Here is a 25,614-nt window from a genome sequence, read left to right as displayed (position 1 = left end):
CTGTCGCTTGCTGGTCTTTGAGTGGAGTTGGGTCTTAGCATTGAGATGGAGATCTCTGGTAGAGCTTTCACCGTTTGATATTACATGGGGCTGGGAGATCTCATTTCTTTTTTTCCTGCTAAGTGTTTTATATACACTCACAGTTATGTGGCTGAGTCCTGTTTTTATTTTAGTTACAATACTTTTAGATTTTGATCTCTTGGGTTTCAGAGGTAAACCATCACATCATCTTCAAATATACAGTAAAATTTGTCTGTTTTATAATATGTATGTTTTTTAAATCCTAAACAATTTAAATAGTAGTGGAGAGGGATGATAAACTATAGCCTCATCTTGTTTTAATGCTAAAGAAAAAACATTCATCATGTCAAAAGGATGTCCTTTATGATATTAGTTATCATTATGAAAATAAGCATTATAAAGTATAGCCTGATTCCTTTGATAAGTATTTTAGAATGTTTAAAATGGTATTTTAATTCTATCAGATACTTTCAGCACCTACTATTGTAAGATTTTTTTTAAACCAATCTTATTGTGGTCAAATACATGTTGTAAAAAAAATGGTAAAAGGACAGCACTAATGCTACAGCCATCCAGCCATCATCTGTCTGTAATCTAAATACAACATACATACTTCAAACATACTGAATTATTAAAATATTTTTTTCTTAGGTTTGTTCAGTTTATCTGTCAAATTATTTTATAAGTATACATTAAAGTTCTCACTATTGTTATAGTTTTATCAGGAAATCCTTTGATTCTTAAATTTTGCTTGATGCAATTTTATTCTATACATTAGGTACCTAAAAGGTTTTGACACTTACCTGATCTGCATATGTTCGTTACCATCAGAAAACATTTTTTTTCCAGCCAATAGGTTTAGCATAAATAATACTTTAGCTAATATATAGTACCAGTGATTTTATTTTTATTTTCTACATATGCATTGACTTTATTACCAATATATTTTTCGACGTTTTTTGTAACTCTTACACAGCTATTTTTCTTTGTACAAGAGTTTTTGATTGATGCAGAAATTCCACCCACATATATCAATTGTGATAAACATATTTGTTTTAATTTTTCCATACTATTTTATACTTATAATGTATTACGCATTGTTGCTGTTCACTCCTTTTTTCTGACTTTTTCTTTACTGCACTCATTAAGTTCCTATGTGTTCCTTCCACTTCAATTCTGCTATTGTGAACAGGAATTAAATAACAGTTACTTGCAACTCAAGATATGAAAACATCTCCATCCAAAACAGAATTTTAGAATTTCTTTGCTTCCTCATTTCTTTTTGTTCCCCATATCCACTCCTAACCTAAATGTGGAAAAGTGAAACAGAACCAGCAAAAACTCTGACTCAATTACATACTGGAGCTGAGAATCCTTTTATTTTCCTGTTCTACCGAGGGCTTAGAATTTGGAGATCTACAAGTTGTCCAAGGCAGAGGCAAATATGTGACTGTATGGAGAAGTGATGAAATTTGTAATCACACTGACTTGTGTCATCCCTCACACCTCCTGCTACGTATATGGTAACACCCATGGATGGAGGGTGAAATAGAAATTTCTCCTCCACTCATGCAAGAGGAATTATATATTATCCTTCTGTCTTAAAATTATTGATGACTTACATATCACACCTTATGAAAATTCAAAATGGATTGTAAACTTAAGTGCAGAAGGTAAAACTATAAATCTTTTAAGAAAATATATAGGAAAATGTGTTCAGTATTTAGGACTCAGCAAGTAATTCTTAAACTAGACACCAAAAACACTATCCATAAAAGAAAAAACTGATAAATTGGACTGTAGCAAAATTAAAATCATTTGCTCTGGAAAAGACTCTATGATGTAGATCAAAAGACAGGCTGCAGAGTGGGAGAAAATATTTATAAACCAGACATGCAACAAAAGTTTAGTTTATAGAATAAAGAACTATCAAAACTCGACAGTTAAAAAAACGCAACTAGTCCAATTAGAAAATGGGCAAAAGACATGAGAGGATATTTTACTGCAAATGATATCAGATGGCAAATAATCATATGAAAAGGTATTTGTTTAATTAGCCATTAGGTAAGCGCAAATTAATATGAATATAAGACATCATCACACGTCTATCAGTATGGCTAAAATAGAACTAGTGATAATGCCAGATACTGCTGAGGATGCAGAGAAACTCAATCACTCATACATTGCTAGTGAGAATATACAATGGTGTGGGCGCCTTGTTAGTTTCTGAAAAACATCTAAACATGCAACTACAATATGACTCAACAACTAACCATCTGAGTCTTTATCCCAGAGAACTGAAATTTATGTTCACATAAAAAACTGTGCATGAATATTTTTTGCAGCTTTATTTGTAATAGACAACAGCTGGAATTATCCTAGATGTCCTTCAACAGGTGAAGAGCTAAAGAAATTCTGGAACATGCATGTCATGGACTACTATTCAGCAATAAAAAAAGAACCAATTATTGATACACACAACAACGTAGATGAATCTATAAATACACAATACATTCGCATGATTGAATGTTTAAAAAGATAGAAAAAATATACCATGAAAAGTCTCCCTCTCATGTCTATCTCTTAGGTATCTAGTTTCCCTCTCTCCAGAGGCAACTAATAAATGTTACCAGCTTCTCATGCATTCTGACAGAGATATTACATACGTGTGTGTATATATATGTGTGTGCATGTGTGTGTGTATACAGAGAAAGCTATCTATATATAATAGATATATAATTATATACGTTATATGTAGATTCTATCTATCTATCTAATCTAATCTATCCTCTATCTATCTATCTACCTACCTGGATTTGTTGCAGGATTCTCACTTTACACAGTTCAATTGTATGAGCTGAGTAAACAGCCTCTGTTAGACTGTTGTCTTCCTCTCTGATTCTGTAGCTTAAGTTCACAGCGCAGACATTTAAGAAAGGAAGATAGATGTAAAGTGTAAGAATAGGCAAATACATAGAACAGAAAATAGATCAGTGGTTTTCAGGGGCTGGAAAGTTGAGAGTGAATGCCAAGTGAAAAAGTTGTGGAATCAATGATGATGGTTGCACAATTCTGGTGATACCCCCAAAACATGCTAAATTGTACACTTTAGAAAGGTTAATTTTATGGTATGAGAATTATAACTCAAAAAAATATAAAGAAAAAAAGGAGAAAAGAAGGGAAGAACAGTGAGAACAATATATTACCTTTCTGTGGGAAAAAAAGTAAAAAAAAATATTAATAGTGGCTTCGTAATGTCTCAATTTGGCTGGGCTGAACTTCATTTCCAAGAATTCCCTTTCTTGTATGTTTCCAGTTAGGATGTGGCAAAAGAGTAACTATAATTTTAGTTCTGTCCAAGGTTTGGTGGGCAGAAGCAAGCAAAGGCCATTTTGAATATTGGAGCAGCGCACTGTGTGATCTTGTAGCTCACACACAGGGCAGCAGAACTGGGGTGGGTGTGGCTAGTGTGGGGTAGCAGCCAGGCCTGCCACTGCTCGGCCCCCCTCAGCTTCGCTGGTTCCTGGGCATGGCGTGCATTTGGTTCTGTACAATCTCAGGACACTCACCCCATCAAGGCTGGAGCAGTGAGCATTGACGTTGGTACCAGGCCAGTATCCTGGGTTCCCCTTCATGCTCACAGGTGTGTATTTTCCTTGCTCTTCCCAACTTTACATCCATTTTCCCTTCTCCAATTCTCTCAGTTCTGTTCCATTGATCTTTGTGTCTATCCTATGCCAGTATCACACCATCTTGATTATTGTAGCTTTATGGTACCATTATATTTTGCTCATCATACATCTCTTGGTTTAGGATAATATCTGACCAATGGCAGCAAAGTGTTTTGAAGGAAAGGCAGGTTGTACTCAATATATGGGAGGCTGGGCATCAAAAATGATAGTAAACTCCTCTAGGAAGAATATAACTATCATTTGTTCACTACTGGGTCCTCAGAATCCAGCATGGTATATAATAGATCTCAACCTGCAGTTATAAAGTAGATAAATTACATGCATGTGAGTCAATGAATGAATAAGAGCTTGATATCAGCTTTATATTCTAACTGTCACCATCATAACATGCTGGGGGGGGGCAGCTAATGTCACCACAGCCTTCATTTAATTCCTCCCTGTTAAGTCTGTGCTTGACTTTATTGTTTCTGCTCTTGTCAGGCACACTGCTTCCTCTGCTGCTGTTAATCCTTGGGCAATTGTCACCTGCAACATATAATCTGACCATACCCTACAGGTCAGTAGATATCAGCACTGCTTTCTGCTCCTTTCTTCTCTGTAATCTTGTCACTTATTAGTAGATATATATTTTAACCTAACTCTTCTAAACTATTCAATTTCACCCTGATAATTTAGCCAGATAGCATATAGATTGTTCTAGTCAGTTGTACTATATTGAGACTAGCCAATCTAATTTAAGAGTTTGCCAAATAGTAGGCTATTATTATATATAATAAAATCAAAATTATAAAGAAAAATAAATATTAAAATGGTCAGAGTGCATCCTAAGAAGTACACATGCAAATTTTTACATCTTAAAAATATTTTGTGCATATTAAAAGAGAATAAAGACAGTATTTCCTCTTTCACTACATAGGTATTTCTTACTTAAAATTTTTAGCAGAAAATAAATATTTAATATTAAATTTAATTTTCTTCAATGATTAAATAACCCAACTACACTTAAACCCATAACCAATATTTACGAACACACATATGCAAACACACATACACATATATTATTTTAACACAGTTCCAGTATTTGATGTGACACAATAATAATTTACAATAGTCATAACAATAAGGAATTATTATTTTTGGAGATATATATTCCAAAGTAAAAGTTTTCATTTTCTTTAAGAAGAAACTGTAGTTTTCAGTTTTATCAATAGATGGCACTACTATTTACTGTATTTTTTGGAGACACTATAACAAAACACTTGCTAAAATACATCAGTTGATTAAATAATATATTTTCTGCCTTCTGCAAAACTTACCTTCAATAAAAATGTATTATTTACTTGACATAATGATGTGTTATTTTAAAATATTCACTTTCAAAAGTGATATAATTTAATGTAATTTTATTTTATTTTTTGATTTTTATTGGAGTATAGTTCATTTATAATGTTGTTAGTTTCTGCTGTACAGCAAAGTGAGTCAGTTATATATATACATATACCCACTTTTTCAGATTCTTGATACTTACAATTTTAATATATGATAATTACTGTCAAATGCATTGTAATCATCCACAAAATATACCAGATGTTTTCTAAGAAATTTTTTTTATTATTAATTTTTTAAGACATTCTGACTTATGGTGGCATTTGTGGGGGAAATGTCTGTTGTAGTTGTCAGAGTGCGGTTATCATTGGATGTTTTGCTTGCTTATTACTTGTTTTTCTTTTCAAATAATCAATGGTCTTAAGTCAAAAGTGAGTTGGAGGAAACTCTTAAAATTTAATAGCATAAATTATCTAGTAATAGCTATAAAGCACTACTGATAGTCACAAATGATATATTTTCTATTTTTAATCTATCATGCAACTATATGACACGCAAAATTATCTGTATTTTGTCACGAAGCATACTACCATGTCACTATTATAGTTGCCAGTATACTATATAGCAAACTTTCTACTTACCTTCTGGCAAAGCTTATTTAAATGAATTTATGTTAACTGGAAATGTGGAGCTGGTAGCAAAAAGAGCTTCTCAGGCTGCCGTATTAACAATAAAATAACCAGAGCCTTCCAGTGCATGCTGGTCTCTCATTTCCTTTTGGCATACCTTGTCTGTCCTCCTTATCATATTCATCATAATTAGCAACACCAATGACAACATCTTTTAGCACTTGATCAATATGGAGTCTTCAGTGGCATTAACTTTCAGACGTATGCTTGCCTGGTAATCTCCACCAAACAGAAACTACCTTGTACTTAATATAATGTCAATAAATACGTTTTAAAAATACGTATGTAGTATTTTGAGGAAAAAATGCTAGTTGCAGGACCACTCTTTCTCCCTGACTCTCACCTACAATTATCTATCTACATGAGTGGCAATCCTGGTATTAAAAGAAAATTTAACCAAACCAGATGTCTCTTTGGCCTGCATTGAAACAGTTCTTCCTTTGCATGCAATTTTTTTTGTGTGTACAACTTTTTGGATTTGTCTGACACCTCAAATTTCAAAAAGGCTGTATGGGTAAGAGCTATGCCCTTGCTTATGCCACCAGAACATTTAATTAACGACCTAAACTGCTGTGAGATTAGTCCAATGGCTGATTTCATCATTGTGAGGGTGGCGTATCTTGAGAAACAAATCTCACAGTTACAATGTAGAGTGGCTGACTTTTACCAGTCAACGCACCACTTAGTTCATCATTTAATTTTTAGTATACTGAAACATTTTCCAGTTCAGTAAACAAAATAGACCAATAAATATGTGTTTACTTTCACTATTTGCAAAATACAAAATTATGTCTATAGCGAAAGCAAAGAATTTATGAAATATGGCTCTTGTTCTTCAGACATCTAACTACAATATTTCATATACATTAAACATCTAAAGGAAATGTGGTATGAAAATCAAATTAATAACTTCTAATGAAAAATAGCTAATAATGCAGGATACCTGAGGTGGAATTGATTACTGTGAGCTTCAGTGTTCATTGGTACATTCATGTAAAACATGCAACATGATTTCAGCCTTAGAAAAGGATCTGACTTAGATCAGCCAGAGAAAACGAGAGACCCCTGTCATGCTAGTAACTCCTGTCTTGATGGTTTTAAGATTAATACGCTACAGAGGAAACTGCATTTAAAAAGGAATAAGGAATGAGCAGTAAAAATCATGTAAATAAACTGTATATCTGCAGGAAATTAAATAAATTGTAGCATCTTCTGACAATGTCATAGGATACCACTGTTAAAAAGACTTTAATAGAGCTGCATTTATCATCGTGGATAAAGTTTCTGAAGGAAATGTTGATTTAAAACATGGCTCATAAAAAGAAACGAAATTGAGTTATTTGTAGTGAGCTGGATGGACCTAGAGACTGTCATACAGAGTGAAGTAAGTCACAAAGAGAAAAACAAATACCATATGCTAACACATACGGTAGCATGGAATTAAAAAAAAGAAAAATGGTTCTGAAGAATCTAGGGGCAGACAGGAATAAAGACACAGATCTACTAGAGAAGAATGGACTTGAGGACATGAGGAAGTGGAAGGGTAAGCTGGGATGAAGTGAGAGAGTGGCATGGACGTATATACACTACCAAACGTAAAATAGATAGCTAGTGGGAAGCAGCCGCATAGCACAGGGAGATCAGCTCGGTGCTTTGTGACCACATAGAGGGGTGGGATAGGGAGGGTGGGGGGAGATGCAAGAGGGAGGCGATATGGAGATATATGTATATGTATAGCTGATGCACTTTGTTATACAGCAGAAACTAACACACCATTGTAAAGCAATTATACTCCAATAAAGATGTTAAAAAAACATATAAATAAATAAAAGCATGGCTCAAGCATGTATTGTACAACATGGGAATATAGCCAATATTTTATTTTAAATGTAAATGGAAAGTAACCTTTAAAAACTGTATAAAATACTTTTAAAAATTAAGAAAAAGGATAGAGGAAGATTATCGTTTCCTTCACGTACCTCTGAATTGCTTGACATGATAAAATAAATATGCATTACTTAAAAAAAAAAAAGCATGGGGTAATATACCACTTATATGAAGCTTACAAGAAATAAAGTTTATAATTATGAAAAAGTAAATTGTAATAATCACTTATAAGTATAAACAAAACATAAAAAGGTATTAATTTGGAGAACTCATGAAAACCTATATGCAGAATGTGAATGTATAATTCTTTATTTCCCAGAGCACCAGGAAACAACATACTGTTGATTGAATTGCTGCTACAAATGAATGAAAGAGTGAAATGAATGAAATGATATTTTCTTTCATTGTTAATTTCTAAAATGTTCTTTCCATTTGGCCAAGTTTAAAAATGACACAGGTGTCAGATAATGAAATCAAATTTACTGATACATTGTACGGTGCAATAAAATGTGCTAAATGACTTAAAGATTAGTTTAAAGAGTCACGTCATGACTTATCATAACTGCCTGAATTATGCTAAGGTGTTGTTTTGCAATTTTAAAATGTTATACTATTTTGAAGTGAGCTACAACTTAAGCATAATATAGAAGAAAACAATCATAAATAATACACATTAAGTGCAAAACTCAAGAAAACACCATCACCAATAAGAGTAAAACAACACAGGGAAAGAGGTTAAATTCCTTAATTTAAATAAAGTAAAATGTATTTTTAGAACATATGGATTAACAAGTACACATGCAAATTGCAAAAGGTACTTAAAACCTAATTAAGCTATCTTGAGAGTGCCCTCATGCTAAATCTTTAAGATCAAATAAGCCTCATTATCACATTAACCTTCTTTCCACTCTCTTGTTATACAAGTGTCATTACATTAATTAGTCATTATACAGTTCTTTAAGTGCTGGCTACCTCATGAGTGTTTTGTAACATTACCCAGTCCTTGTATACACAGAAGTAGTCTAAGAAATATCACTCCTATCGACCCATGTAAACTAGTCCAGTAAACCATGTCAGGCTAATTTAAATATGCCAGTAGATATAAGCAGATTGAAATTTTATGAAGAAAAATAATTTTGCAATATCAAAAACAAGACTTAGTACATTCATTTACACCTAAAAGTACATACGCATGTTGACTTATACCATAAAAGAATTCTGGCTGAAAGAATTTAGATCTGAGTCAATCCTAAGTGAATACAAAACAACAGTATCTGAGAATGAGTCATCTACCTGAGGAATTTGCCCCGATCAGCAAAAGACTGCACACATCTCTGCTTCATGTAGCAAGGGCGGCACCTCTCTCTAGCTCTTACTAAGTCACCAAGAGGGAGGAGGACAAAGGATCTGCTTGGTGTGCTCTGAGAATGACTGGGCACAGTCAGCCTATCCCTTTTCATATTGTGGGTCTGCTCTGCTCTCTTGACAACAGATCATCAGGGGTCTCAGCCCTGTTTCCGTGCTGAGGTCTGGAGTGGTGTTATTTACTGATCTCCTAAATGCTCCACATCTGATGCTTTAGGAAACCTTGAGAAATTCACAGAGTACCTGTGATTGACACAGTCATATGAGAAGGGATCACAGATTTTTGAAATGGCTCTAGTGTGTAACTTAGCTCTGATGGTATATGCCTTGGAGCTGATTGTTTAAAAACTATACACTAGTAAAAAAAGGTGGTTTCTATATGCTGTAGCCTCAGCGGGTAGCTTTAGGTCTTAGCTTTAAATATATGGGCTAGCTGGATTTGATCCCATTGGATGACTGTCTTCCATAAGTGAATAGCTGTGTTTATGCAGGAGGGCTGTGTCTCACAAACACAGACATTGGGAGGCAGGTTGCCCTGTGTATGGGCTGTCATGGTTCAACTTTGAACTGCACAGGTGCACTTTGGTCTGAAATTTCATCACAGTGGAAGCAGGAGTAGGTCCTTTTTTAGGGATCAGCAAGTGACTTTTGCTATGTTTCTCAACCAGCTCTGTAGGCAGCATTTTTGTGGGTTTTTTCCTAATGCATAGGCAGCTAATTTAAATTATTAGTAGCAGCCCTAGGTAGGCAGTACTAAACTGCCTAAATTCCATTAACTACCTTTATTTACAAAGGAGAGCTCTTGTAGGGCTAAATTCTGTGAGGAAGGGCTTGTTCAAAGGCTCCCAAGGACCAGCCCACTACTATGTAGTAACAAGTACTCTGGTTTCCTTATTTGTATAAACTCTGGTCATGACTTTAGATTGCAGAGATCTACAATGTGTCTTCACCCTAAGAAAAAGTATATATTCACAAACAAATACAAAGTAAAAAGTACCTATTTTAGAAAAATAAATATCAAGGGCTGGATAGGGAAACAACTCAATGAAAGCATTAAAAACTAAAGCATAACACAGCAGCTAAAGCTTCATATCTCCACTGTGTCTAAGAAGGAGGTTTGCCCAGGGTGTCAAGGAGGACCTGATGTGGTTTAAAATACATACTTCAATGTTTCATCAGGGCACTAGTAGTAGAAACTGAAAACAAAATAAAGGAAGAAAGTGATTAAGTTGGAGAGAAAGATTTACTTAGGAGAACATCTTAGAGGACAGAGAAGCCACCAGATATGAAAAGGAAAATGAAATCTTAAAGTCCATACACACACACACATACATACATACATATACACAGAGAAACACACACACACATACACACAGACACACATACACATACATATACACACACACACACACACACTGTGGAGAGGCAGCTCTGAGGACTAACTTCTCTTAAAGTAAATTATCATTAGAAAATGAAGAAATGATTTAGTTGTCTATTTAATAAAACCACTGGTGGTCTCCAGCAATCTGTCAGAAGAGGAGAGTGGAAAAATCTCAGAGAGCAAAAGCTAAAGTAACTCTTCAAAGGAATTCAGACCAGGAACTAATGAGAAAGTTATTCATCTATTAATGTGCATTCATTCAGCAAATATTTAGTGAGTCCTAACTAGGTTCAAGGCCCAGTGTCAGGTGTGTAAAAGGAGAGGGAGAGGGAGTGGGAGTGGGAGGGAGAGAGAGAGGGAGAAGGAGAGGGAGAGGGAGGGAGAGGGAGGGAGAGGGAGGAGAGGGAGAGGGGGAGAGGGGGAGAGGGGGAGAGGGGGAGAGGGGGAGAGGGGGAGAGGGGGAGAGGGGGAGAGGGGGAGAGAGGGAGAGAGGGAGAGAGGGAGAGAGGGAGAGAGGGAGAGAGGGAGAGAGGGAGAGAGGGAGAGAGGGAGAGAGGGAGAGAGGGAGAGAGGAAATCTCCAGTGAGGGAAGAACAAAAATGAACTATAAACATATTAGATAAATATTTACCTTATTTACTTAAATTTAACATGCTATTATTTATATACCATTAACAAAGAAGAAAGTGTTGCCCGTTAATAGGCACATTGTTTTTATAACCATATATTGTAGAATGTATCCCTATTTCAAATATGTTGAGATATGAGGAAAAAAATCAGTATTAATAGTATGCTAGGATGTACACAACTTTTTAGAAATAGTGCTGTCAATAAATAAAATTGAGAGGGACCAAAAGTGTGGGAAGGCGAGGACTTGTCATAATCTTAAACTGTGTACTTTGAATAAGTCTTCCTTGAGAAAGGGACATTTAACCAAAGAGTTGAAAGTGGTTGAGACTAAGCCTCGTGGGGATTTGGCAAAGTATCTTCAGGCAGGGGGAGTAGCCAACTGCGAACCGGTTTTATTTCAGGACAGAAAGGCAATGAGCATTAAGAGCGGCTGCGTGGAGTTTGCAAGAGGGAGAGGAACGTGATAGGAAGATACTGCAAAGTCAGAACACTTATGGTTTTGATGTGCATTCAAGAGACTGGTTTTTAATCTGAGTGACACTGGGAGCCAATTTAGCATTTTAAGCAGAGACGGGATGTGACTTAACTCGTAAATGTGAAGTTAGGGATACACAAAAATAGGAATAATACTGTTAGGTAGGATTACTGAAAAATAAGAATAATAGTTCATAAATCTCTATCAAGTGTTTACACAAATCGTGGAAAAATATGTTAGAAAGACAGAGGAATAGTAAAAAATTCTCCTGGCACCCCCGGATGCATTTCAAAGTGACAGCTACTGCAGGTGCTCATGGAGCTGTGCTCTGTACCTAAGGGCACATGACCAGACAATCTTTGGAATTAGGACTCTGAGGGAACACAGCCAAGATGAAACGTACTAAAAGGACTCTAGGGAAGATAATGATGGATCACGTCTGGGCATAAGTCAGATACCATTCTAATGGAAGAATAGCCCCTGGGTGGGATTATTCAAATCAGTAAGGAGAAGGTGGAAAATATCTGTTTGAACTGTGAATGCTTTTAGCAGACCCAGATGCAATATTTTCAGATCTCTCACGGCGACAGATCCCCCAGGACTATATATAAAGAAATGTATGAGAACAAAAGTGTGTGGGCCATAAAGCAGAGAGCAACAAACACGAAGGAAGACCCTCGTATCTAGCACACGGCCCTAGCAAAGGAGAAAGCAAAGAGCCAGATGAAGGGGCTGATCCCTCCTGAAAGAAATCATGGAACAATTACGAACACGAGAGCACAAGAAACAGGGAGAGACGTAGCAGAAATAAATACAGCACAAGGTCTCAAGACTTTCAGACTGAGGACATGAAACACTGTGGAGCTCACGGGAGGTTTAGGTCGGCAGTAGCCCCCAAAGGCACAGTCTCCAAAAACATTCATCTCATTTTTCGTTTCAGAATCAGCTAGAGGATATACGCCAGCTAAAACAGTGTGGGGCTTTGGTGTAATCCCTATGCTGGTTTCACAAATGCAAGTAATTCCATCAGGGCACTGGGTCCAAAAACGCCTGTTCCCAAGGGCTATGTGATTGTCTTGACATTGTTTTTCTGAGAAAGGGGACACTGTACGGTTTGCGCTTTCTCCCGGAAAGCTTATGACTATTGGGCTCTTGTGGCAAAATCAGGCTAGATATACACTAAATGTACTCCCTCTTCTTTCTGAGCCCAGTCCCAGTTTATATCTCTCAGACTCCTCTACAATAGAATGTACTAATTGAGAGTCCTGATAAGCAGCAAAAGTACTGTCTGCCACCACAAAGCTGCCCTATGATCCTTCACATGTCTCTCTCACTGTCTGTTAAACGCAGACGATCCAGTGGAGGGCTCCGAGGCCTTGGGGAAGTGATTCTAAAACTATCTGTGGTGCTGAAGATATTTTCCCTCTTCCATTTCTATAGTTACCAGAAAATAAGACCCCTTTCATAGATGATGTAGCAGTATGAATTTACTGGAAAAATTTTAAAGATTACTCATAATTTCTATACTTTATCTCATCACCAGGTAACAAATAGTTCGCAGACTGAAGCAAGGACATTCCCATTCCGTAGCACTGTCTCATATGATATTATGGACTGCAGCGAGACTGATCCTGGATCACTGGATGGCTGCATGAAACAGAGCCCCCCATAAACCCACAGCTGGACTGCAGGAGAAATGAGAATCAACGTGATAAATGAAGGTAGGATGTCGGTTAAACTACTGGAATAAACAGAGCAACAGTACTGTCAGTGGCTTAAATAAGATATAAATCCTGATATGTGGTCATAAAGGGGTATGGTGGCTTCATAGTGTGGACATGGATTAAGCTGTTTTAACACAGGACCAAATACTTTGGCTTAAACAAGACATAAGGCCTTGTAGGTGGCCAGACGATGGTTGGGTAACTTGCTCTCATTGCATACATGACGTATTCATTTCCTTTTGCTGCTTTAACACGTTACCATAAATTTTGTGGCGTTAAGCAATACAAATTTGTTTTCTTACATTTCTAAATGTCAGAAAACCAAAATAAGTTTTACTAAGGTGCCAGTAGGGTTGGTTCATTTTGGAAGCTCTAGGGGAAACTCCACATCCTTGCAATTTCTGGTTTCTTGGGCCACTTACATTCCTTGGTCTGTTACTCACTCATCAGATCTCTCTAACTTCTTGCCTCTGCCATCACATCTCCTAATTTCTTCTTTGGCTTCCTTGCCTCTCTTGTATGAGGACCTTTATAATTATACTTAGAGCCTACCAGAATAATATCCTTATCTTGAGAACCTTAACTTAATCATGTATGCAAGTCCCCTTTGCCATTTAAAGTAGCATTCACGTGTTCCAAGGATTAGGATGTGAATGGCTTTTGTTAAGACATCTTCAGCCTACCACACCCAGGCACCTTCTATTTTAGTTCTTCTGCAAACATCAAAGCATGACTTTCTCCAAATTAAAAATAGCTCCCCAAGCTACCACCACCAGACCCATATTCCAAAAAAGCAGAAACAGTTAAAAGAGGAAGGGCAGGCACATAGCTTTCCTATTTTGGTCATAATTCAGACAGTAAATGCATCAGTTACCCTCACATTCCATTGGCCCAAAACGTGTCACAGGACAACATCTAGCTTCAAAGAGATCTGGGAACGGTAGGTTTTGGTGGGTGGCCTTAGGCCTGCTAAAACTGATCTTTTATTACTAAAGAAAACTAAAGAGAATTATTTGGAAGATAAAAATCAAGTTTTCTCCACATATAGTGATAAAACTAACCTATTTGTGTGTGGGTTTGATCAATTAAATGTAAGTTATTTAACCTTGGATAGCTGATACAGAAAGAGTCGTATCTTTCCACAGCAAAACCAACTTTTTTTTTTTTTTTTTCCTGTCATTCCCCTTCCTTCATATACTACTGAGTGCCTGCTGTGGTTTTGGACAGAATTAAAGTACTGAACTCTGAGAACAAAGAAGTATTACTTGTAATTTCTAAGTTTACTTGATATTTTCTTGATGTTGTCTACATTAACCATATCCACTAACTTTCAGAACTTTTACAAATGAGGGTCATAAGAAAACATGCCTTTAACTAATGTAACCAATCAGGTTTTTAAGAATGGTTCTTATGAGGTATAAGATCATGATGGAAATTAATGAGATAAACCGTCTGCCACAGATAAATAGAATACACAGGAAACAACAGTTATCTAATATCGGAAACCAGCAGCAGAGGACTATGGTTCCTGAAATAAGGCAAAAAGAAAACAAGTGGGATGAGCTGTAGAACTGCCTCAGCTAGCAGCCAAAAGGCATTTGGTTGATATTGATGCAGAGAAGGGGAATCGAAAGTTCTCAATGAACTAAAGATAAAGATATTGGAATTCAGGAAAGCTTGGCAGCTGGAATTTGCAGGACAGAGTACCAAAAGGGAGAGAAATACGTTGAGAAAGAGCTCCAGGAATCTTAATAGGGGTCTTCGGGGTCTTTGGTTCAATGCATAGCATAAAACTTCACAAAGTCAGGCAAAATTCAATTACTATAGCAAGAAATAAAACCAGGGAGCTATAATTCTAAAAGTTCCAAGAGCTTACATAGTGGTAGGTGACATATGAGTTGGGTTAATCAGACTTCAGACTGGAGAGACTTAACTGAAAAACCAGATTGGAGAGCTCATAGAGACTCCAGAAATAATGAATCTTAGAAGGTTAATGAAAAACTTTTAGTATAAAGGTTACTCTAGAAATAATCAAATAGAGTTTAAAATACTCTAAAGTATGAAACTGATATACAGGTAAATTAATGTCAAAACAAAAATCAATACTTCTCAAAAGTATCCCGCAAATCTCTCTCAACAATTTTCACCATCCAATTTAAAAATACTTTAACAGACATAAAGAGAGAAAATTAGACTCATATGCAAATAAAAATTAGTCAATAGAGACAATTTCAGAGATTATGAAATTAGCAAAAAAAAATTTTTATAAATATCTGGCATGAAAAGATTGAAAGATTTAAAGGAAAACATGAAAAAATGGGGGATAAATGCAGATCATAAAAAATAAATGGTAGTCCTAGAGTTGAAAATACAATATCTGAAATAAATTTCAAAAATACTCTGGTTGGGATTAATAGCAGACTACACACGTACAAAAATGATTTGTGAACTTGAAGTCAAAGCAACAGAAACCATCTGTACTGAAGTACAGTAAGAACAAAGATTGAAGAGAAAAAATGAACAGAGTTTAGCGGTCTATGTGAAAATAGTAAGCAATAACACATATTGGTAATGGGATTCCTAACGGAGGGAGAGAGCTGTTTGAAAGGAATTGACAATTTATTTTTCCAAATTTGTTGAAAAATGTAAACCAAAAATTCAAGTTGAGCAATCCCTGCAGGATAAATCTAAGTAGAGAAAAAAAAAAACCAAGGCATATCATAATCAAATTGCTGAAACCCACTGAAAAGGAGAAAATTGCAAAAACAGAAGAGAAATAGAAAAAAAAAAAAAACTAGAAATAAGAGAGTTTTCCTTAGAAATCATGAAAGCCTAAAGGTAACAGAATAACATGTGAAAAGTGTTGAAAGAAAACAAAAAGGAAAACAATCTGCTCCAAATTCAATATCCAGGAGAAATAATTCTTTAATGAAGAAAAAATTAAAATATCTTTAAATAACAAGGGCTGAGAAAATGTATCAGGAGCATATCTGAATTTCACATTGTTACATAATGTTTATTAGGCTAAAGGAAAATTCAGAAATTTGGATTTCCATGAAAGAATGAGGAGAATTAGAAAGGACAAATGTAAAAGTCTTGTGTTTTTTTTTAATTCTTTGAAAGATATTTAACTATTTAGAGAAAAAAATAACACAATGTATTATGAGGTTTATAACACATATAGAAGTAAAATATTTGACAATATTACCACAATGAATGGAAGAAAGAGAGATCAATGTATACTGTATTAAAGTTCTTATTCTACACTTGAAGTGGTAAAATATCTGAAGATACACGGCAGTACGTTAAAGTTGTATATTGTAAACAAAGCTTTCACTTACACCTTCAAATATCAACAAAAAGCCATAGCTAGTAAGTTAATAGTGGAGAAAAAACAGAATTCTAAAAGTTATGTAATCCAACAGAAGGCAGAATACAGGGAAATAATGAATAGAGAACAGATGCAACCATTTGAAAACACACAGCATGAGGGTACACTTAAATCCAGTGAGAATCAGCCCAGGAGAGAGATGTTGAAGTTCTCCCAAAACTATGAACTTCAAGAAACTGCTTCACCGAGAGGAAGCAAAATAAGAAATTAAGGAGGGACATGACTGTTTAGATTTTACTTGTCCTTAAAACTTTCAGACTTTCTTTAGACTTTATGTCACAAGGGCAGAAGAACTTACTTTTGGATATTAATTACTTTGGACTAATTTCATTGTAACTTTAATCTTTGAAGTATTATTTCTCTCCGGGTATTTAATAATTAGATTATCTGTTAAAATGTGAGCATGTCTATGCTCTCACTATTGTGTAACTGGAGTATCTTGATATCACGATTTAATCTAATTGCAGAAGCTCTGAAGAGCTCTGTTAAACAGTGTAAACTGCACATAATTTAGCATGGGAAATAATAGAAAGAATCTTTAGGCCTTGGAGTTAATGAGGTAATGTACTGTTCTATCATATTTAAAAACTTTCTGGAAGCAAACATGGAGTGCCCACCAGTAGCTCTCGGGGGGGAGATACAAAAGGGAAGCAACAGTCATTAAGTTAAGGACACCCCTTAACTATGAGTGTCCCCAAATTCAGCTCTGAGAAAAGAAGTTAGGTTCAGATGGTTGATTTGGGAAACGATCCCAGGAAGCACAAGTTAAAGAGTAGGAAAAGTATGACAGAGGAAAGAAAAATAGCACAAAAAAGTGTTAATTCTGGTGAGGACACTCTGAGGAATCAGGTACAATGCACCTGAGAATCTTCCCCACTGAGGAGCGGGTGCTGGGCTTCTTACCCATTGACTCGTGTTCCTCATTGGTTAAGGACTGTCCCTGGGGGCATTCAATCCCTGGCACAACCGGGCTACCTGAAGTGAGGCTGATAAAGCTTCTTGTGTCAAATAAAGTCCTCAGGAGAGTGGAAGAGAGACAAACCCCTGCATGACCAGCCGTCAGGGGATGTCCACCACAGCTGAGGAGGCCCGAGTGGGGCTTGGAGCAAATCCTCAAGACTGAGGGCAAAACTGGTTTGATACATGTCGGATCTCAACCCCTGAAGAAACAGCCACGCCCTGAGATCTCGATATGCTTATTTTAAAGTCAAAATTAAGAGAATAGAGCTGGAGAATCTGAGGAAGGACATATACTCCTGCTTCACATGTTTCTGGGGAATCAAACTGCTGGACCAGTAGTTCTCCAACTTTATCATCAGTCATCAGGTGGGTTTATAAAACACAGATCATCCTACCTCATGACCGGACCCTCCGATTCAGTAGGTATGGGTGAACCCTGAGAATTTGCAGTTTAAAAAAGAGACAAATGAACTTATTTATAAAACAGAAATAGATCTACAGACATAGAAAACAAACTTATGGTTGCCAAAGGGGAAAGGGGATGGGAGGGATATATTAGGAGTTTAGGATTAACAGATACACACTACTGTATATAAAACAGATAAACAACAAGCACCTACTGTAGAGCACAGGGAACTATACTCGATACCTTATAATAACCTATAATGGGAAAAGAATCAAAGAAGAATATATATATGTATAACTAAATCACTTTGCTGTACACCTGAAACTAACACAACATTGTAAATCAACTATATTTCAATAAAATGTTTTAAAAAATAAAATAAAAATTAAAAATAAAATAAGTTGCTCATGCTACTTGCTCAAAAACCACTGTTAGAGAATCACTGAGCCAGAGTGACCCTCAAAACTTCTCTCTCTCTCATCCTTTAGTAACTCACAGTGGGAAGAAGAGAGAGGAGGCACTCGGCCTTTTGCTTCCTGCTTTCCGGACCTTACTGCCTGCAGGAAGGTTATATTCCCATTTGTGCTTTGTCCTTGCTGAAAGCTTAGCGGGGAAGGCTGCCTGAAACTGGAAGTTCAATTCTATGATGCATGAAGAAGCAGACCACTGTTGCTCCAGACTTAAGCCACTTTTTCTAAAAAGCTTTATCCGTAAGAAGATGATGCTTTGATGTCTATATGGCTAGCTCCAAATGATGTTTCCAAATTCTGAAGGAGCAAAATAGAGGTGTTCTACATAGACATCCTATAGAACCAGAAATTTTGTGCAGAAGTTTCTGACATGAGTAGAAAAACAAATCCACTTGACATTACGTGTGAGGTCTTAAACAATAAAGGAGGGAGAAATAACAGCATGCATATGGGTTTTTTTTTTTTAATATGGACAAGCTTTCTGCCCAGAGGGTAAACACTGAATGACTTTTAAAATTTCATACATTCTGTATCCTAAGCTGAAGATCTAAAGCCGATTTGCTTTATGTAAAAAGAAAAGCATGAAATGAATTCCACTGGAAGAGTCAAGCTCCTTTGATTTATACATAATGTTTCTTCTGACAAGTACACAGAAGCACTCTCATATTTCAATAACCTAATTTTGCATTGTTTGAAAAGAAAAAGGGCTATTGATAGACTTTTATTTGGCTCGCACCCAGGGATATTTAAATAGACTTTGCACTTCAAAAACACTCTTTAACAAATTCCAATGACTTGTGGTATTTGCAGAGCTTTTTATGGTAATCAATAATATATTATATTTTTATAGCTAATTGACAAATTGTTAAGATAAATATGTTAAATTCCCTATGGAAACCTGATTTTCTAAAGGTCTTTTTAACCTTTTCTGAAAAGTGGATAGAGATTGAAAAATGAGTTAAACTAGTTTTAGAGATTTATTGGGTCCATAAATGTGCTATTTGTCTACCTAATTTGCATTTTCTCGCGTGTTCATTGTATTTTTCAGGGTCACAGCTCCTTCTCAACTATTCTTTTGTTATTGGCCTATAACTGTTCTGAGTGACCTCAAGTTTACTAGACTTATTTATACACAAAGCATACATTTAAAGTTATTATGCCAAATATAAACAATATAAAACCAAAGGAAACACCAAGAAAAGCGACAAATCACTTATTTAGCAAATGACTTGTAGGGCTGCTGTTTTATAGCTAATTCTACCCTTTCTAAACATTTTACTATGAAGTGATAAACACAACTAGTTACCTACCCAGTATTTATTGTCACCTTCCTCCCTTCCTCCTACATAGCTGAGCGTTTCATCCTTGTGAATGGCAAACCCCAAGGTCAAAGAAGCATCTTTAGCAGTCTCTGCATTTAGGGGGTCAATGGCAGTTACTGTCAGCACTTCCATTAAAGTTCTTTTAAAAGCGGGCTCTCAGGTGTCAGGAAGTATTTTTCCTCCCTCTTGATTACTTTTTCCCTGCTGAAATGTGAAAATGCCGGCTGGAATTTTCACCTCCATTTGGAAAACACTGAGAAAGGAAACAATGTTCTAACCACAAATAGTGGAGCATAGGATAGTGATGACATTGCAGGGCTCCCGTCCTGAGCCACACCATCTGGGCTTCTTTTACACATAAGAAAACCACACCGGTATCTTCTTTATGCCCCTGTTATTTGGGGTGTCTGTTACAGCAGCTGAAGATAATCTCTTACCGATCCATGCATAATACATTTTCTACCCAGGTTTTTGGCCTCTTCAAATAGGTTTAAATATTAAAAACGATCCTTGAAATATACTTATTGTCTTCCCTAGTTGATAAAAATGCAGTAGAACAAGGCTGGTTGCTTTTTATCGGTTGTGGTTGAATTTGATGAATTAGTGTTAGTCTATACTTCATTTCTCCCTCTCAGCTAAGGCAAGCACACTGGCAAGTCAGATTTAGAAGAACAGCTGGGCTGTCTAAACATCTGTCAGATCTTATATGGTCCACATACTCCTTTATATATGCTTGACCTAAATAAAAGTGTTTCTTATAAACAGATATTGCCAGATGCCTTCAGAAAATGTTCTGAGGGAAGGTTTTGCATTTCTTTCTTTCTCTCTAGTACCTCATTCTAGTAGTATTTGACCAACTTGGATACCCCAGTCAGTTTTTCACTTCGTTCCTCATTTCTCATGGTCTCACATCTTTCCTTACCTACAACTTTCCTTATCTTACCATTTATTCTGTGTTCCATCATTATAATCATTCTCTTGTAAATGTACTTAAATTTATAATGTCTCTCTCCTACGTACTCATGTGACAAAACAAGATGTTGGTAAACCCAAAGCTCCTCTTTCTATGATTACAAATTCGCAGCCAACCACAACAGAAAGAAAACATACTAATATATATCATCTCAAGAACACCCAAAGATGTGCCCAACATTCCAACTACATACTGCTATTTTTATAACCCTACCTCCCTATAACTTTTCTCCTCAAATCACTAAAGCTCTCACAAACTGCCCACTTTCAATAGTTGGTACAGTAAGTCCCCTATATACAAACCTTCAAGTTACGAACTTTCAAAGATGTGAATGTGCGTTCACATGTCCAATCACGTAAGTTAGTTCAGGTGTCTGGCGTACACTGTCACATAAGGGCATCCTCTACAAGTAGTTGTGCTTTTGTGTACTTTACTGTACAGGACTGTATACAGTACAGTAGCACAGTATCTTTATTTCAAGATCAGGATGTCTGGAAGCAAGTGTAAAAGCAGCGGTGAAGTGGCTGGTACTGCTAAGAAGCACCGGGAATAGGAGGCCCAGAGAAAGGATGAAGAGAGACAAGAGGAAGAGAAGCAACCGAAGAACTGAAGAGATTCACGACGCAGGAAATGGCAGGGGATTTTCTCTATCTGAGGAGGCACTGTTAGTTTCTGAGGCACAGGACCTGAACGTAGAACGGTACATGAAGGTCGCAGCAGCCATTCAGAATGCAACCCAGTGCCACCGTGTCATCTATGACGAGAAAAAAAAGCTACTACCCAGACATCACTGGATCGTTTTTTCAAGAGGGTAGATAGAACTGAATCCAGCAAGGAACCGGAACCTGTGCCGTCAGCGTCAGGCATGAGTGAAATGGCAGCTGGCCCTCCGTCTCCTATTGCTGAGGCTCCTTCAGCTCTACCATCTCCCACCTCCTCTCCCTCCTCCAGTCAGTAACTCTTCTCGCCTGTTCACTCGATGCCAGCCCCTGGATGCCAGCTGTTGTACTGCACTACTGTACTTTCCAAGGTGCTGTACTGTAAGATGAAAACATGTTTTCTATTTTTTGTGTTGTTTTTTATGTATTATTTGTGTGAAAAGTATTATAAACCTATAAACCTATTACAGTACGGTACTATATAGCCAATTGTGTTCGTTGGGTACCCAGGCTAACTTTATTGGACTTACAAACAAACTGGACTTACAAATGTGCTCTTGGAATGGAACTCATTTGTATGTAGGGGACTATTCCTCATGACACTGAAATAATCCAAGCAATGCAAAGAGGATTTCCTCATGCTCCCACCCTGAGCATCTGCTCCCAAACTGTCTGTCCTCCTCCCTGTTTCAACAGATTAACTATCAATCTTCCAAAGAACAGCCCTTCCATCTGTGTACTAGATTATATCAACTTTTTAAAGACTTGATGACTGCAATTTTCCCCTTTTTCTCTTATATGAGCTGCTTTTCATTTTTACTGGACTATTCACATCAACATAAAAGATAATCACATCTGCAAAATGAAATTCCCTCTCTTGACCCCAAGTGACTCTCCACTTACTGCACAGTTCTCTCTCTGTTCACTTTCAACAAACATAATATCCTTGCTTCTCTTTCCAAACCCCATCCCTTCACAGAAACATTTATACCAAGGATTTCAAAGCAGATTAAATGTAGTAGGAGGTAATAGGAAGAGACTGGTTTTACTCCCAGGTTTAGGGATCTTTGTTCCTGGGAAAAGGAAAGCACCAGTGCTTAGTCTAGGCAATCACTGTTAATATTGAATTCCTCTTAAGTAATTCATAATGCTAAGCCTGAAGGTGGAGGACAGGCGGCACTGTTTCTGAGACCTCATTATTCCTTTATTCTCATATTCCATCTTCAGAAAAACCTGATATCAGAGTAAATAGTTAATGCACAGGAAGGATGAAATAGGGACACCGCATTTCCCCAGCACCACTCAAGGCACATCTTACAACATAACTGCCTGCAGTTTGGCTCAAAGCCTTCTTCCTGGGCTTTCCAGCTGGATCATGGCAAATGAGTGAGTTGTGTAAGAAACCTACATCGGACGTGACTGTGGAGCAGACCCTCAGAAGAGCATCAATTTAGAATGGTTCCCATGCTCTACCATGCATCACAATTCCCTGAGAAGCTTATCAAAATGCAGATTTCAAATCAAATTTCCAGAGAGTGCTGTTGAAGCTCAGGTCCTAAATCTTTGATATTTTTTCCTGTGGTTCTGATGCAGGTAGAACATGGACCCTGCACTGCTCTACAAACTAGCTAGAACTCCAGTGTGCTAGGTACTTAGACTGGACAAACTAGGGCTAGAAGTGAGGATGAGAGGTAAAAGACAGAACTTTTGGTTAGCCACATGCCATTGCGAGAAAAGGGAACGGAGAGCGACCAGGATCCCTGGCAAAAACACCACCTCAAAGCATCAGTTTTGTCAATTAGGCCATTAGCCAGTAAAAATCACCGCAAAGAGGGAGACAAGGGCCAGGATGCCTACAACCACCAGTTCGCCATGGATGCAGCACCCAGATAGGGAACATCTCACACACACTCCTGTCCTGTCCTCCCAAGACTGAGTCCTCTGGGACAGTTGCTATCTCTGAACATCCAACTCCAAACATCTGAGACCACTGGGAACAAGCCTCACCTCCTTCACACTTTGTCTGTTATATTCACTGGTTTCTGTGAAAGCCCATTTCCAAGCCTTGATCCATGTCTAGCTGACAAATGGATTTGCACCAGAAACCAAAACCTAAATCTGCTTCTGTAGAGTGTCAACTATACTCAAACTTTGCCAGAGCTGCTCTAAGTCTTTGCTCAAAACCCTCCAACCCCACTTTTAGCAGAAGTTAACATAAATCTTTAAGTTAAAGGGTCCAGAGATAAGAAAGGAAGTTGCCAACAAAAAAACAAATGGAACTAGCTGGGACCAAGATGGGAATAAATCTGACCTCCAACAGACCCTCAATCCCATTGTATGCTGATTTTCCTACATTAGCATATTCAGTGACACGCCTACCTGGTGGCCATGACTGGACACTAAGGACCAAAAGAAGATAAAAAGGGGGTGGCACCCCTCTCCCTCGAAAAAGCACTGCCCCTTCCCCAGTAAACTAATGCACATAACTCCCCATCATTAGTCTCATTCCTCCTCCGTTTGCCTTCACTCTTTAAAATTAAATTCCTTTTGCCAGGTAGGCAAAAAGTTGATCTGGGAACTTAGTTCCTGCTTCTCCATTCTTTGGTCACTGAGTAAAGCTTGTGCTTTGTCAATTTCAGCTGCAGCTTCATTATTGGCTGCTTGAACAAAACAGAAAAAGAACCTTCCCCTAAAGAATCCAAAAAAAAGAGTGGATATATGTATATGTGTAACTGATTCACTTTGCTGTACACCTGAAACTAACAACATTGTAAATCAACTATACTCCAATAAAAATTAAAAAAAAAAGAACCCTGCCCTGCCGGGTAGGGGTAGCAGAGTCTATATGACTTAATTCAGTAACAAAACCATAAGCTCCCCAAACTTTTCAAACTTTTTTTCCACTCTCCTCTTAATTCATTCCAGTCACACTAGCCACCTTGCTGTTCCTACAGAAAGCCAAGAAAGTTTCTGCCTCCTTTTGTAAACCATAGAGTAAATTAATGTATATATGTGTATGGAAATTAATTAGTGTGTATTAGTGAATCATACATACAATCCTATTATCAATTCAACTAAATGTGAATTAAGTCAGATATAAAACAAAGCACTGATTGTAAGATTGATATCAGCCTACTTGGCCAATGCTTTAAATTAATTTAAAGCCATTAGATTAATTATTGAGATTATAAAACTTTGTACATAGTAAGTTTTCTATATCACTAATAAGATCAACTAAACATCTGATCCAACTAAAATTTTTAAATGCTTAATTTTTTCAGTTTCTAAAATTTATACAGTTGCCTAATTGTTGATATTCTAAAGTTGAAAAAATAGTTTAAATTTCCTGTGCTTTAATTTTCCAGTCAGAATGAGTTACTCTGTAATGTTTCATGATGAGAAAAGTGGTACAAATTTATTATATTTACTTACTCACTTTTTTTTAATTGGAAGGGTTTTACATTAACAGTAAGTCCTGAAACTCAAAATGAAGCCTTCCTAGTCAACTGTGACAGTCTTTGAATACCTACTGAAGCAAAAAGCAATTAAAACACCCCCACATTTCTTACCATTCACTTGAAAGATGTGAGTCTGATAGATGTGTTCATAGCCCTCTGCATAGCAGGTATAATTGCCCATGTGAGTTGTGGTGACCTTGGTAATATATAAGGATCCATCATCTCCAAAGTCCTATAGAAAAAAAGTAAAATTAAATAAAATTAGCTGTTTTTATTTAAAATGTATTTCAACAATTCACTTTTTAAAAAAATGTACTCAGGAGCAAAGTAAATTAAAATATTATCTTTAAATTATCAAAATGATCACTGTTAGTTCTATAAAGTTGCAAGATTTTATAGGCTGTAATTACTATCTTCTCAAGACAAGTTTTGTTTAAAAAGTATAATCTCAGTATTTATTTGAAATATCTGAGCTTATATAAAATAACTGAATTTTCACATATTTATTCTAATTCAGTTTACATTTTAATGAATAAAGGTATAAAATATTTTTCTTATTTATAGCTAAAACAAATAGCTCTTAACTACATTCTTCACATTTTTAATTGTCTATTAAGTTTTACATCCTTTAATTATATCTTTACCTAGGAAAAAAATATTAAAACAGTGTGGTTTCAGACATAAAATGTATAGCCATATCAGTAGAACAGGATTTTTTTAAGCCTCCCAGAAATAATCAGTACATTAGCTAAAATAACCACGGCATTTCAAATTTATGGGGGAAA

At 36.5% G+C, this 25,614-nt stretch overlaps 1 protein-coding gene across 3 annotated transcripts in view; it reads right to left on the bottom strand.

Annotated features, from left to right (window-relative positions):
• FSTL5 (follistatin like 5) overlaps window positions 1-25,614 on the bottom strand; it is a 615,591-nt gene that overhangs the window by 143,329 nt on the left and 446,648 nt on the right. For all 3 annotated transcript variants that reach the window (XM_019926751.3, XM_019926752.3, XM_019926753.3), the window contains exon 7: window positions 24,941-25,061. In XM_019926751.3, coding sequence (XP_019782310.2) covers window positions 24,941-25,061 — 121 coding nt within the window. The remainder of the gene's footprint in view (window positions 1-24,940; window positions 25,062-25,614) is intronic.

This window comes from Tursiops truncatus, chromosome 5 (assembly GCF_011762595.2).
Source record: "Tursiops truncatus isolate mTurTru1 chromosome 5, mTurTru1.mat.Y, whole genome shotgun sequence".
Classification (NCBI taxonomy): domain Eukaryota; kingdom Metazoa; phylum Chordata; class Mammalia; order Artiodactyla; family Delphinidae; genus Tursiops; species Tursiops truncatus.
The sequence above is the reverse complement of the archived record's forward strand: the minus strand, read 5'-3'. Positions and strand labels throughout refer to the sequence as shown.